Genomic DNA, 14,803 nt, shown 5'->3' on the forward strand with positions numbered 1-14,803 from the left:
CTGCAATTTAATATCCTGTTGATGAGCTTGTTGAATTTATGAGTGTCTGTGACACAGACAACGGTGCAAAGCCATGCTGCTCAGCTGGCCTCTCCTTCCCAGGCTACAGGCCGTCTTCATGCCCCCTGCCCCGCACCTCCTTCTGTTACTCCGGGGAGAAGTGAAGCTTGAATCTGGAGGGGGAAAGACCCCCTCTTCCCCACAACCCAACCGCTGGTCGGCCTTTCCACCTTGGTTTTCCCGGCAAGACTGCCTCCAGCCGCCTCATCCAGCGGACAGAGTCTCTGCTGCTCAGGGTGAAGGAAGGAGGAAGGCAGAGGGGGATGGAGAGAGAGAGTGAAGGAAGGAGGGAAGAAGGGATGGAGGGAGTGCGGAGCAGTCCCCTCAACAACCCTGGCCTGGCGGTGACAACCCCTGGGGACAGGAGGTGGAAGGCGAGGGAGTTATATGCTGTCCAGGGGAAGGAAGAAATTGCTCTCGCTGGTCCCTCCAGCCCCTCCAGCTCCCTCCTTATCAGCAGTGGCAAGAATAAGAGCAGAGCAGTTTTAAAGAAAATTTCGGCACACTTACAGACAGGGGAGATCCTTTCCCGGGAAAGGCTGACAGTTACCCTGCGGGTCTGGCACCTCCAGAAAGCTGTTCAAAAGCTAGTTTCAGTAAACCCGCGTAGCACCAACACTGGGTGACCGCTTGCTTCCCTCCCTCAGTAGCTGTCGTGAGGCGAAAGCTGTATTTCTGGCAGGGGCCCGGAAAGTGAGAGCGGTCTGGCTGCTGGGGCCCCTGCCCATTTCCCCCCGTCCTCCCCTTCCTCCCTTACCCCCTGCCCGTGTTACCCTGCGACACCGGGGAAAAGGGGCTTGCGGTTCTGAGCGAAATAATGCACTTCTTAGGAGGGACGGCAACGTGACTTTGAACTTGGATCAGTTCCTCTGTTTCCTGCACAGAGAGCAGGGCTGGAGTCCTGAAAGAATAGCAGAGTGCGACCAGCCCGCGGGGGCTCCCGCTGGAATTCAGCGTCCACCCGTCCCTCCAGCCGTCCGTACGTCTGTCCATCCATTCACCCATGCATCCCCCAAAGAGGTGGCCCCGAGTGGGCAGAGCGCAGGGGGCAGGAAAAGCAGGAAAGGAAAGAGAAAAAGGAATAAAAAGAGAAAAGAAAAAAAAATAAGAGAAAAGGGAATTAAAAAAGAAAGGGAACAAGAGAAGGAGAGGAGAGAAAGAGAGGAAAAGGGAAGGAAGGAAGGAAGGAAGGAAGGAAGGAAGGAAGGAAGGAAGGAAGGAAGGAAGGAAGGAAGGAAGGAAGGAAGGAAGGAAGGAAGGATCCAGAAGGTAGGTATTTGTGTGATCATTCACCTTTTTTTATTCTTTCTTTCTGTTTGGGGTTTCTGGTTTGTGTTGTTATTTTGGGGTTGGGGTTTGTGTGTTTTTGTTGGTGTTTTGTTGTTTTTGTTTTTTTTTTTTTCCAAAATAATGTTTATAACTGGGATTTTTCATGGACACCTCGGTTCTTTTTCTAATCTCTGATGTAGCAACTTATTTCACGTGTTTTTTTGTTGGTTTTTTTTTTTTTTTTGGGGGGGGGGGGGGGGGGGGCGGTGCGGGGAAAGCGTATCCAAGGCTCTAGTTGGCCGTATGTTTTTTTCACTAAACTGGAGGCAGACGATGCAGGAGCTCCATCTTCCCGCTCCAGCTTGGGCTCTCGAAATCCTCACAGCGTTGGAGGACACGTCTCAGACCTCTGACTCGGCAATCTCTCAGAGAATGAAAAGAGTTTTGCTTGCGGTCTGTCCCTGGGAGCCTGGGGGGTCAGGACAAGGACAGCATATGCTCCCAAGCTGCAGCCTGGGAAGGCTATATCTGGGAAGCAGAACACTCCTGCCCGCAGAGACAGGACGGAGTGACGGCGTGGTGGAGAGGAGAGGGCTTCTGGCAGCAGAGGTGAATCTGCACTGAGATTCAATTTATCTTCTAATGTCTATTTCAGATTAGAAGGAATCCCATTTCTCCCCAAATTAAATCCTTGTCTTGTTCAAAGAATAATGTCCGGTACTGGCACTTTCGACAGGCTTGGAAATCGTTTAACTATTTAGTGACACTGATGAAGAAAACCTTATTTCAACAAACTTTCTCTCTCCCTTTCTCTCTCTCTCTCCTTCCCTCTCCTTTTATTTCCTTCCTTCCTTCCTCCCTCCCTCCCTTCCTTCCTTCCCTCCCTCCTTTCCTTCCTTCCTTCCTTTCCTTCCTTCCTTCCTTCCTTCCTTCCTTCCTTCCTTCCTTCCTTCCTTCCTTCCTTCCTTCCTTCCTTCCTTCCTTCCTTCCTTCCTTCCTTCCTTCCTTCCTTCCTTCCTTCCTTCCTTCCTTCCTTCCTTCCTTCCTTCCCTCTGTCTTCCTTCCTTCCTTTCCTCTTTCTCTCTCTATTTATATCTATCTATCTTTATATCTATCTCTTTCTACATCTACTTCTATCTACATCTACCTCTATCTACGTCTTTCTCTCTCCATCCATCCATCCATCCATCCATCCATCCATCCATCCATCCATCCATCCCATTGCTCGACTCTAGGTCCAGGTTTGACAAAGCATTTAACGACGTGAGGAGCCACAAGAGGAATGTCACGTCGCAGGGAGAATTTCCGACAGCTCCCCCCCACCCCGCCCCAACCCCCTGTATTTTGGGGTTGTCCCTCAGCACGCCCGGGGCCGATGGCGAACGAGACGCCAGGTTAAGTGCAGGACGGTTGAGACGACAACTGTTATGTCGGGGTTTAATTTTGACAAAGCCTTATTTATGGGCGAGCTGCTGGCCCCGAGATGATTATTTTTCAGGCACTACAAAACAAACCGGAGCAGCGGCCAGACATGTATTTACTGGAGGGGGAGGGGAAGGGGACTTGTTTGCTCTGTGTGTGTGTGCTGGCTGCATGCTTTTTTATTCCTGCCATGTAAGAATCCGGTTTCCAAATAACAATGGCAGGGAGGGTTTTGGGGTTGGGTTTTTATTTTTTTTTTCTTTTCTTCCTGGGTTGTTTTTGTTTCTTTTTCAAGAGACAAGGAAAACTCCTGAAGCATCTGCTCTCGGGTGCACACTCACAAGACACACACATCGAGTCCTCTGCTCCAGCACAAGTGGTTTAAAAGCTCCCCCCAAAACCCCTTTCCTCTATTTTAATTTTCGTTTTATTTATTTATTTGCATTTTCTCCCAGCTGCGGTGACTTGAATTTGATTCTCCTCTCGCTCCCTTTATCGATCACGGGCTTCATCTGCTTTAGCCGAAAAGGGGGAAGGGGCTGCAGGATGCGCGAGTTCATCCCTCCTTCTGCCACAACCTTAAAAAAAAAAAAAAAAAAAAAAAGAAGAAAAAAAAAGAAAGATAAAGGAAAAAAAAAAAAAGGAAGGCCCCTGTAGCCCCCCCTCCCCCGCCAGCCCTCTGTTTATGTTTTAAGCCCCTCGCTTTGTTTGTTTGCCTCCCGAGGCAGGATCGCATGGCCAAGCGCACATCGATGTTTTCTGTGCTCGCCACCCCTTCCCCTCGCCGCGGGAAAGGCGGGAGGGAAGGGGGGAGGAACACACACACCCGGCAACCCCCCAAAACAAGCTGCCGGCGGTGCCGGGCAGAAGGCAGCCACCGGGTCCGTGCCGTGCCGGGAGGGGGCCGGGCGGCAACGGGGCTGGTGGGGCGCGGGGCGGCCGCGCCGCCATTAGCCGGTGGCCGGGGACGCCCGGATGGACGGGGCGGCTCGGGCCAATGAGCGGGAGCCGGGAGAGAGGCCGGGCGGCGGGTGAAGGCGGTGTTGGGAGCGGAGCCGCCAGTGCGGGCGGGGAGAGGGAGAGAGGCTGGGGACGGGAGGGAGGGAGGAGGGAGGGAAAGAGGAAAAAGAGGGGGAGTGAAGGGAGGGGGAGAAAAATAAAAAGCCGCCTCTTCAGCAGCGCCCACCGAAATAAACAGAGGAGCGAGAGGCAGCGAGGGCGCAGGCGGAGCGGGGCTGCAGCTCCGCCGCCCCGGCCGCGCCGCTCCGGCCCTTGCGCTCCGCGGCCCCTTCCCGCCCCCCGCCTCCCCTCCCCAACCCCACCGCCGGCCTTATTGTTTTTAATCTGCCTCCGGCACCCCCTTTCTTGTCTTTCCCTCCCCAATCCCGGTCCCCTCCCCACGCCCCTCCGCGGCGGCGGGTAGGGGCGGCGTGGCTCGGGGCAACCCCCGCCCCGGGTCCCTTCGCTCCGTGGGAACCCGCGGCTGCAAGTTTTTTTTCTCCGTGAGAGACACCGCTAATGCCCGTCTCAGGATAAAACGAGAGCAAAGGCCCGGGGGCCCGAGGCGGCGGGGAGGGTGGCGGGGCGGCGGCGGTGGTGACATCCCGGTGGTGGTGACGGCGGCGGAGAAGTGGGGTGGGGGGGAGCGGCGTGTGTACGAGTCTGTGTGTGTGTGTGTGTGTGTGTGTGTGCGTGCGTGCGTGTGTGCCGCAGGGAACGGCGAGGCGAGCCTTGCCCCCCCCCCCCAGCTCCGTCCCTCCCCTGTTCCCCCTCCCCTCCCCTGCCCGCCCCCGGCTCAGCTCCTTTAATACACTTTGGTTCTCCGCTCGCTTTTGGACTCTGCTCTGCCTGGCTCCGGATACGGCTCCGGCGGCGGCGGCGGCAGTAGCGGGCCGGTGCGGGCGCGGGCGGCTGCGGCGGAGGCGGGGGGACGCGGCGGCTGCCGGGGGGAAGCAGCGCAGAGCGGCGGCGGCCCCGCGCCGGGCCGGGCGGGCCGCGGCAGCCCGGCATCGGCAGCGGTAGCGGGGCGGCGGCGGCGTCCCCGGAGCGGCGCGGACCATGCTGCTGGACGCCGGCCCGCAGTTCCCGGCCCTCGGCGTGGGCACCTTCGCCCGACACCACCACTCGGCCGCGGCGGAGATGCAGGACCGGGAGCTGAGCCTGGCGGCGCAGAACAGCTTCGTGGATTCGGCGGCGGCGCACATGGGCGCCTTCAAGCTCAACGCCGGCGCCCACGACCTCTCCCCGGGGCAGAGCTCGGCTTTCACCTCGCAGGCGCCCGGCTACCCCGCCGCCGCCCTGGGCCCCCACGCTGCACACGTCGGCTCCTACTCCGGAGCGCCCTTCAACTCCACCCGGGACTTCTTGTTTCGCAGCCGCGGCTTCGGGGATTCGTCGCCGGCCGGCGGGCAGCACGGCATCTTCGGCCCTGCGGCCGGCAGCCTGCACCACCCGCACACGGACGCTCAGAGCCACCTTCTCTTCCCGGGCATCCACGATCAGCATGGCCCCCACGCTTCCCAAAACGTCCTCAACGGGCAGATGCGCCTGGGTTTGCCGGGGGAAGTGTTCGCCCGGTCGGATCAGTACCGCCAGGTCTCCAGCCCCAGGACTGACCCATACTCGGCGGCTCAGCTGCACAACCAGTACGGCCCCATGAATATGAATATGGGCATGAACATGGCAGCCCACCACCATCACCATCCAGGTGCCTTTTTCCGCTACATGCGGCAGCAGTGCATCAAGCAAGAGCTCATCTGCAAGTGGATCGACCCCGAGCAGCTGAACAACCCCAAAAAAAGTTGCAATAAAACTTTCAGCACCATGCACGAGTTGGTCACCCACGTCTCGGTGGAGCACGTTGGGGGACCCGAGCAGAGCAACCACGTCTGCTACTGGGAGGAGTGTCCCCGGGAAGGCAAACCCTTCAAAGCCAAATACAAACTGGTCAATCATATCCGAGTGCACACGGGAGAGAAACCCTTCCCCTGCCCCTTCCCCGGCTGCGGAAAAGTTTTCGCCAGATCAGAAAACCTCAAAATTCACAAAAGGACGCACACAGGTAATGCGGGTTTCGTTCGGCAGATTATCCCCCTTTTGCCCGTGCCTATACATATGTATAAAACCACATAGAAACTCAGGCAGGGAGATGTAAAATAATGAGAGTGATAAAATAACGATCCTGTTTAACATTCCCCCCACCCCCCCCCACCCCGCTCGATCCCACAGCTGCGTTTGTTTTGGTTTCTTCCCGACTAAATCCTCATTCCCTCCCAGCTCCCCTTCACAGCTTTTGAGAGGATATTTTACCAGTTTCTTTTAATTTGTGGGGTGAGCTATGTAGATTCCTGCCGATGCTCGCCGGGGTCTTCCTGCAGGAAAGCAAAATTCAGCACGAAGTGAATTCTGCCGTTCTCCTAAAAGACGGGAAGATGTGTATGTATATACACGCGCACGCTTTTATATATGTACATATACAGAAGAAAAGCCTTAGATATTTACAATGCACAACGTTTTTGCATCTAATTTCAGTCCTTGTGAGGGTGGCTTTCACGTATGGTTATGGAGAAATAAACTATATAAATACAGGCAAAACCCGTCATTAGTCCCCTTTCTGGGAATGCTTTCCATTAAATTTAAATGGTGTGAGCAAGGCAATAAAATTTTCTCATTTGAAAAAAAAAGGGGGAAAAAAGTGTTTTTAAAGTCTCACTCGACGTGATTTAAGGTGCTTTCGTAAGAGTTTATTAAATTAGGTAATAGGGAGCGGAGGGGTTTCAGGCTCGGAAACTTCCACCCGAATCAGGTGGAAGAGGGAGCTCAGGCTTTCCTGGCGGAAAACCGCCTAAGCCGAAGGGTAACAAAACTAAACGTGTCCTCCCGCCTCATCTATTATTCATTTACTACTCGAACCGTGCCAGACTATTTCAGACAAGACAGCCAAATATTTTAGCCACTTCCACTCTAAATATTTACCCGGAGAAAGGCGAAAAAAGGATCCCGAGGCCTATTGTATTTCTCAAGTGCTAAGCCCGATTCGAGGTGCGAGACGAGCTTTAACAAGGTTTAAAATTTGAGAAATGTATTTGCATGAGATGCCCGCACTGCCGGCATTGTGTCTGAGCGGATGTCTTTAAGAAACAATTTAGGTGCTAATGGAATTTAATGTTAAATGCTTCCCCCTCCAAAGCCGAGGGAGGGGGCTGGGTGGGTGGATGGATGTGGAGTTCTCACCTCCAAATTACTCCCCGGCATTTGGAGCCCTGGCAGCAGCCGGGCGAGAGGAATCCCGATGAAAATTAAATGAAGTATTTTACAGACGTTTAGTTTTCCCAGCGGATGTGCGTTTATCTCCAACATCCATACACGAAACGATCTGCCCGGTCTTAAATCTGACGGCAACGGTTGCCAGTTTAACAGCAGAGCGGTTTGGTGCAGAGGCGAAACGGCTTCATGCTTTGATTTATTTATATATATATAATTATTGTTTTTTATCGCTTTTCGATCTTCAGTCTCTTTCGGGGCCGGCTGTGTGTCTGCCCCGGTGGAAATAAACCCAGCAAGATGCCGTGGGTGCCCGGGGTGTGTGTGCGTTGGTAGGAAAACCAAGAGGGAGCAAGGTCAAACCCGGCCTCTCGCTTGGGGAAGTGACTGGGCCGAGCGGCTGGGAGTGGGGGCGAGAGGGGAGAGGGGAAAGGAGGGGGGTAAGCCCCGAGGAGTCGAGCGCGGTGCTGCGCGGTCTTTGCGCGGGTTCGGCCGCCCTCAGCCCCGCCACTTTCTTGCAGGGGAGAAGCCCTTCCAGTGCGAGTTCGAAGGCTGCGACCGGCGCTTCGCCAACAGCAGCGACCGCAAGAAGCACATGCACGTCCACACCTCGGACAAGCCCTACCTGTGCAAGATGTGCGACAAGTCCTACACTCACCCCAGCTCCCTGCGGAAGCACATGAAGGTACCCAGCCCCGCAGCCAGCGGCGGGAGGAGGGAGGGCGGCCGCCCCGTGCCGGGCGCCCCGTCGGGGCGGCGGGCGGCGGGCGCGGGGCCCGGGGGCGTTGGCGGGCCGGGCCGGCGGCGGGGGGAGCGCCCGGGGGGCGGTGGCGGCGGCCTCCCCATCGCCCCTCCACCGGGCCGTGTTGCCTTTGCCCCCCAGGTGCACGAGTCGTCCCCGCAAGGCTCCGAGTCCTCCCCGGCCGCCAGCTCCGGCTACGAGTCCTCCACCCCCCCGGGGCTGGTGTCCCCTAGCGCCGAGTCGCAGAGCACTAGCAACCTCTCCCCGGCGGCGGCGGCGGCGGCGGCGGCAGCAGCGGCGGCGGCGGCGGCAGTGTCTGCCGTGCACCGGGGCGGCAGCGGCAGCGGTGGCAGCGGCGGCGGCGGTGGCGGCGGCCACAGCGGCCTATCCTCCAACTTCAACGAGTGGTACGTGTAAGGCCCCGCCGGACTGCTCTGCACGGCCCCGCCGCGCCCCCGCCTCCCGGCCCCAGCGGCGGCGGCAGAGGGTAGGACGGAGAGAGCCCGCTGGAGACGTGCTGGGAAACGCCGCCGCACCCACTGGCAGCGAAATGAGGGCCGAGCAGGATGGGGACGGGGGTCCTTATCTCTCCACACCCCTCCCGCCTTCGCGCCTTTTTTCTGGTTTTTGTTGTTGGATTTTTTTCCCTGAATTTCTTTTTGAGAACATTTTGAACCAGCAAAAAAAAATTTACTCTAAACCTATGTCCTAAGAAACGCAAGAAAATGAGTAAATACATAGAAGAACGGAAAGGGAAGAGAAAGACAGAGGGGGGAAAACCCAACCCCAAAAGCTACCAACCACAGCACCCAGCAAAAAGCTTCTCCAGCCGGCGGAAAGCAACTCTCCCTCCGGAGCCTCCAGACAAAAGATCAGAGACTTAACTGCCCCGGCCCCTGCGCCTCCCCACCCGGAGCAGCCAACGCCCTCCCACCCCACCAACTGTGTACATAGCGGCCCTCTCCTTCCTCCGGCTAGGGGGGAACGAAGTTTTCCTGGATTCCTGGTGTATAGAAGTTCGTCCCGTTTGTAAACCGCGGATTGGTCCCTTTCTTCTTCTTTTTTTTTCTTCCTTTTTTTTCCCCTCTCTTCCTCCCTCCCCAAAAAAGTGATGGACTTGTTTTTTTTCCTACCACTCCCCTTCCCCATCTCCCTCTCTCCTCCTTTTTTAGTTCCCCTCTTGGAAAAAAAAAAAAAAAAAGGAAAAAAAAGTAACGTGGAAGAAAAAATGGTTTCTTTTTGTAATCGTGATATCTTAAATATTGTGTTCCTTTTTAAGAGGCAACTTGATTGTACGCTGCATTTCGACTATAGACTGGGGAAGAAATACCGTGCCAAAGTCTCCATTCTGTTACTCACAGACACACACACGAACAACAACGCTTGTGAATGTATTTTTCTGTTAGCTGGGTTTACATGTGATGTTTTAGTGCTTTTGCAAGTTCAATTTGTTAGTTACTGTTCGGAAGATTGTGAGGAAAAAATAAACGTTGTGCCGTTAGCTTTTCTGTAATAACACCCTTCCTCCTGTAAATACCTGTTACCATATTTATCCATTTGTAATTAAATTATGGTATTAACTTGCTACAGAGGAAACAGTATTTATAAAGAATGTTTCTTAACTATAAATATGTACAATTGTGAGCATAAACTGTTTCAGATTTTTTATTTGAAGGTTTAAGTGGTTTCATCATTTCTTGTGATATGTTTTGAGAGTAATGCATACAGAAATATAATAAAACGTGTTGAAACTGCACGGACTGATTCCTTTTTTGTGTCAAAGGCTCTCTGAAACCTGCTGTAAAGTACGTGAGGACCTGATCGGCGACTGTGAAACAAATAGTTTATAAAAATCTGCGGGTTAATGGAATGCAAAGATTTAGTTAATTTTTGAGAGAAATATATATTATGTATATATATAAATTTGGGAAGCCTCTGGGCTAAAAGAAAAGGGTGCGCGTTTCCATATTCCCCTAATGAATAGCAAGGCAGGAATCTTCTTTAGGAAGAGCTTTACCGGGCAACAGCACAGCTTCCTTCACCTTCCTCTTGACTCTGTCTTTCCCTTAGTTCCCGGTGCCCCGCGGGGTGACTAAAGCGGGGTGCTACGGGACGGAGGTGGAGGGGCAACGGCCAGGCTTTGAGCTCTGCTCAGGGCTGCTTTGAGCCGTAAACCGCGTCCTTCTCGCATTTTTGATAGCCTCCCTCCAGCCTTTGAGAGGAGAAAGTAGCGATGCCAGAGAGCTCACATTTCCCTTCGACCTGCTTTTTTGTTCCTCCCCCCTCCCTCTATTTTTCTTTTTTTGCTAATAGCCCGGGGAGCGCTTTGGGCTGCCAGACGTCCTCAGCGAGGGACCGAGAGCCTCCGGGAGATGCCTTTTCCTCGCGGTTCTGGCCCAGCACTGCTCTCCGCCGGCGCTGTCGGGGCCCGGACGGTAGAACGCCCCTTTTGGGTCCGGCAGGCAGCGGCTCTCCGAGCACCCCCTTTCGCACAGGGACGCCCGAAGGGAGGATGGCAGCGGCAGGGAAAACGTGGAAAAAGTTCGGCCTCGCCAAGCAACCGAATTTATGCCCTGCGAGGATGCAGAGCCGTGTGCCAGACTCCGAGCGCCCTGCGGTGGCTGCGCTGTCTTCAGCGGCAGCTTATGCGGGCGGGGAGAGCCCTTGGCTCTTCTCACCGGGCAGACCCCACTGGGCAGGTCATCGGTCTGAGGTTTTGGGACTTTGGGCTTTGTCCCCCATGTTCAAATATCAATAGAGATGTTCCAAGCCGCTGGAGGGAAGATAGGTGGAGGGACGAGTGTATACGGGGCCCTGCTCACTTCCGGGGTGCGGTGGGGGTTACCTACACCCAGGGAGAGAGGAAGAGGGAAGGGAATGATCCCCCTGTCCCGCCGCTGCCAACGGAGTTTGGATGCGGAGTGGAGATGGAGCTTCCTTCGTGGCCGCGCCCCTCCCAGCGCTGCCATCCCCGCACACCCGGCAGGCTCCCCGGGCAATCAAACGGCTATTAAAACCTAATTTATGTTCCGTAATAATATTACGCAAAAAAAAAATTTATTAAAATCATTGGCATATGCCGCCTGCCCCTTGGAGAAATCCGTAGGAAATGCAGCTGCAAGGATCCCTCTTTGTCCTGACGGCCTTCCCGCTGCCGAAAAACCAAACGGTGGTCCCGCTTCGGAGCCCTGCTCGTGCTGCCAACCCCCGCCTGCCTAAAATTCCCTCCCGGGACTGGGAACACACAGGCAGCCCTGCCCCAGAGCGACGAACCCCTCTTGGCGGTCCCAGTGCTCCGGGCCGAGAGAAGAGCACCGGAGCTCTCCTTTCTCCCTCCCCTAAGAGACGTTCTGTTTTCGGGGTGCCCCAGCTGCTGATTTCCCTTCGACCCCCGGTAGCGGGATGCGCAGAGCAGGCGGCGGCCTCCCTGGCCCGAAGCACAGGTCGTGTGGCAGCGGGGGCAGCGCCGCTCCCTCCGGCCAGCGATGCCGCTCTCCCGGCCGGTCTGGGGAAGGGGACGCGGTGTTCGTGGCCGTGAGTTGCCCCCCCCCCCTCCCCCCCCCCAACTTCCTCGTCCTACCCAGGCTGGCCCTGAACTTGACCCTGGTCTTGGCGCATCCAGCCCGCAGCCCCTCTCTGCGCGCCTCCCTCGGGCCCTGACCCCGGCGCGGCCCTGCCACGCTTAAGGGGGAGCGGTAATTCATCGGGTTCAGGGGTTGGGTTTTTTTTGGGGGGAGGACAGCCGAGACCCGCCTCTCAGCCTTGTGCGCGGGTGGCCTGGGCTGAGGGACGCTGGCCCTGGAATCCTTCTCTGCGCCCCTCAGCTCTCTCTCTCCTCCCCCTCGTCCCCCTTCACCCCAATTCTCCCCACGCCAATATTTCTCCCTTTGTCTCCAACGCTGAGCCTGAGCTTTCCACACCTCCCTGCCCCAGCCCTGGAGGCAACCTGGGGACCAACCTGGAGGAAGGCCGTGGGGTCCCCCAGCTTTCCCCACCCCCTCTCTATGTCCAGCCGCAGCGGGTGGGTGCCCCGGCCGCCGGCTTGCACTCTCCGACGGCGCTGCCCCGACGGCTCCCTGCTTTCCCCAGTGGGTAGGGGGGGCACGGCACTGCTCTGCCCCCGGCACCTCGTGCCCGGCTGCGGCAGCCCCACTTGTCCGATTCTCCTCCGGCGGTGTGACTCTTGGTTTATACCATGAAAACCAGCGTGGAGTGTGGGGTTCAATTGTTATGATTAGTATTATTATTAATCATAAAATTGTCTCCTGACTCTGCTTGCAGACCCCCTAAAAAGGCGGAGTGGTTTTCCTGGGAATTGCTCTCTCCTCAGGCTCTCTTCCCAGGCCAAAAAAAAAGAAGAAAAAAAAAAAAAAAGTCAGAAATTGAGGCACCGTCCATAGAGCAAGCTGTGCTCTGCCCAACGCATTCGCAATAGGGGGGCAGCTCATGCCCTGCCTCTACCTGCCCCCACTGCCCGTATCGAGCAAAACCCGCTTTTTCACCTGGCCTGGCTGTTCTGCCGGCTTTGTGCTGCCGCCGACGGCGGCTAAATAAACCCCAAACCCATCCCAACCTCCCACCAACCAGAGGTGACAACAGCCCAAACCGAACTAAATAAAATACAAAATACATTAAGGGCACGTCTCTCCCGAAGCTTGGAGCGGAGCGGCTGCCGAGCCCGGCGCTGCCGCTGCCGGTACCGGTGCCGGCTGGGCTCCGCGGCGGGCGAGGGGCTGCCTGTGCTCAGGGGGGGGCTGCAGACGCTCCGCTCGGTTCCGGCCAGACCTCCCCAAACCCCGAACGGCCTTTTAAGTTTTCCCCTTTGTTTTCAGAAACTCGCACACGTTTCCTGCCCACTATGAAGACATAACAGGCTCCCCAAACCTCTCCCCGGCCACACGTGCGTGAGAGGCGTACTCCAGGCACAGAGAGGTATGTGTGGTTGCCATCTCCGTTCACGGTTAGGGCTTGTTTTGTTGGTGGTTTTTAACCTCGTGGGTCGCTTTTCCCTCCTCCCCTCTCATTTTTTATTTCTTCCTTTTTTTTTTTTATTTTCCTTTTTTTCCTTCCTTTAAAAGAAAAAAAATATTTTTTTTTTTTCCCAGAGTCAGATGTTCGGGAAAGGAGCCACGTTTTAGCAGCAGAGCAAGCAAAAAAACTATTGTCACACCCTGCAGGGCACGGTGCCCCCCATCCTCCCAAAGTGCTTTGGGATGTCTCCCCCCATACCTTTTTTTCTTTTTCTTTCTTTTTTTTTTTTGGGGGGGGGGGATGGGGAGGAGGGCAATCGGGCTAGAGGGTTTCTCTGCCTTTAATACTTGGGGGGAACGAAGGGAGAGAGAGGAGAGAAAAGACGAAGAGAAGAGAAGAGAAGAGAAGAGAAGAGAAGAGAAGAGAAGAGAAGAGAAGAGAAGAGAAGAGAAGAGAAGAGAAGAGAAGAGAAGAGAAGAGAAGAGAAGAGAAGAGAAGAGAAGATGAAGATGACCGGGGCAGGGAGGAACTTTGCCAGAAGTTTCATGTATTTAACAGTACTTCAAAGCGGCTGCCCCACTGCTGTGCCCTGTCCCGAGGGGAGAAAGCGCGGCACCAAAAGGACCGCCGACCCCACTTCCTCGCGGGGCAGGAAACACTAGCGGGTGTCCCAGCGCCTCTCGCCCATGGCACCAGGCGCTTTCCAACGAGGACCTGGCAAGGCCGAGCGGCGGGACCCGACGCGGATCAAGCGCTTCTCCTCCGGTCTCCACTGCTGGGACCCAGCTGTTGCGTCCCGGAGGGGAGGGGACGCTCTTTTGGTGTTAAAAAGAAAACCGGCAACAGAAGCGAGAAGGGGAGTAGGGGAAAAGTAACTCAAGGTCCAGTAAATGGCTGAGAGGGGTGACCCGGGGTGCCTTGCAGGCTGGCTTGGGCAGCCCCGACACCGCCCCGAGGGGCTCCGCGAGTGTCGTGGGGCCGCCGCGAGTGGCCACGACAGGGGCGTCCCTGAGCCTGGCCCGACCCACCGACCGTCCTGGCGCTTGGCAGCGGAACCTCCGCAGGAGACACGCGTATGTGTGGGTCTGGTGTGTCGCGGTATAAAGTAGTTTGTGATAGGAAAGAAAGAAAAGGGGAAAAAAAAAAAGACAGAGCAATTTTCTTTCCAACTTCTTTTTCTTTTTTTCTTTTTTTTTTTTTTTCTCCCTTCCCTTCCTCCCACAGCACTAATTCCTCTGTGTGGGCAAACAGCTCTTCTCCTTTGATTCTTAGTCACAGCCCCTAGATTAAATACGGGTTTTAATGAGAGCCGTGGCTGCGGCTGCATTAGGTGATGATCGTTCTGAAGACGAGATGACCTGTTTTGATGAAGACGATGTGACCTGTAGGGAGAGAGGGAAAGGTCAGCCGCATGCAGTGGCCAGATTTCTGCTCCTTCCCGGCGCATGCTGCTACAATATTGATCCACGGAGAAAGATAAACATAAAAGCTAGATCCTCTGTCCTGAATACTAATGAACGCTGCTTCCAGCTTTTAATTGTTGTTGAATTCTTGTTTCCACCGTAAACATTTGCTGACCTCTGTAAGGCAATTTCGCCCCCGGTTTGGTTTAATTTTCTTTTGTTTTCTTTAATTTTATTTTGCCTTATTTTACCCAATTTTACTTATTTGCTTTCCAATCCCTGAACTCTTCTCCTGTTGGAAATCTCGCCGGCAAGTTACTTTCCGCAGCAGTCAAGGCGCAGCCAACCCCCCGGCTGCCGCCGCCCGCATGTCGTTTCCATGAGACGGCGCAGCGAAGGCAAACACTACTCAAAGCGGGGAAAAGCTCTTCTGAGAGGGGATATCTCGACCTAGGACCCACCTTTTGGATTTCTGCTTCATTACTCCCTCCATTCCTTCCCAGCAGAACGCTGCAGATGACACCGGAGTTGTTTTTTTTTGTTATTTAATTTTATTTAATTTTATTCCCTCCTCTCCCAGACCATGCTTCGAACCCAGCAGTTAAACTGGAAGAGAGCTCTCCTTTCAAAGCCCAGTTTCCCAACTGTTCCCAAACTAGATACCCCTCCGGTG

At 55.3% G+C, this 14,803-nt stretch overlaps 1 protein-coding gene across 1 annotated transcript; it reads left to right on the forward strand.

Annotated features, from left to right (window-relative positions):
• Positions 1-4,742: 4,742 nt before the first annotated feature.
• On the forward strand, positions 4,743-9,512 carry ZIC2 (Zic family member 2). The gene is made up of 3 exons (XM_062624679.1): positions 4,743-5,812; positions 7,536-7,699; positions 7,898-9,512. Exons 1-3 carry the CDS (start codon positions 4,810-4,812, stop codon positions 8,171-8,173), a joined length of 1,443 nt encoding a protein of 480 aa, XP_062480663.1. The 5' UTR covers positions 4,743-4,809; the 3' UTR covers positions 8,174-9,512.
• The last annotated feature ends 5,291 nt before the right edge of the window (positions 9,513-14,803 follow it).

Source organism: Pezoporus occidentalis, unplaced genomic scaffold, assembly GCF_034315485.1.
Source record: "Pezoporus occidentalis ecotype Australia unplaced genomic scaffold, CSIRO_AGI_Poc_V1 ctg27, whole genome shotgun sequence".
Taxonomy (NCBI): domain Eukaryota; kingdom Metazoa; phylum Chordata; class Aves; order Psittaciformes; family Psittacidae; genus Pezoporus; species Pezoporus occidentalis.

Bases quoted from the DNA above. Each gene is read 5' to 3' on its own strand.
- ZIC2 (XM_062624679.1), top strand. From the start codon at position 4,810: ATGCTGCTGGACGCCGGCCCGCAGTTCCCGGCCCTCGGCGTGGGCACC. The intron at 5,813-7,535 runs GTAATGCGGGTT...ACTTTCTTGCAG, and splicing joins TCACAAAAGGACGCACACAG to GGGAGAAGCCCTTCCAGTGC. The intron at 7,700-7,897 runs GTACCCAGCCCC...TTTGCCCCCCAG, and splicing joins CCCTGCGGAAGCACATGAAG to GTGCACGAGTCGTCCCCGCA.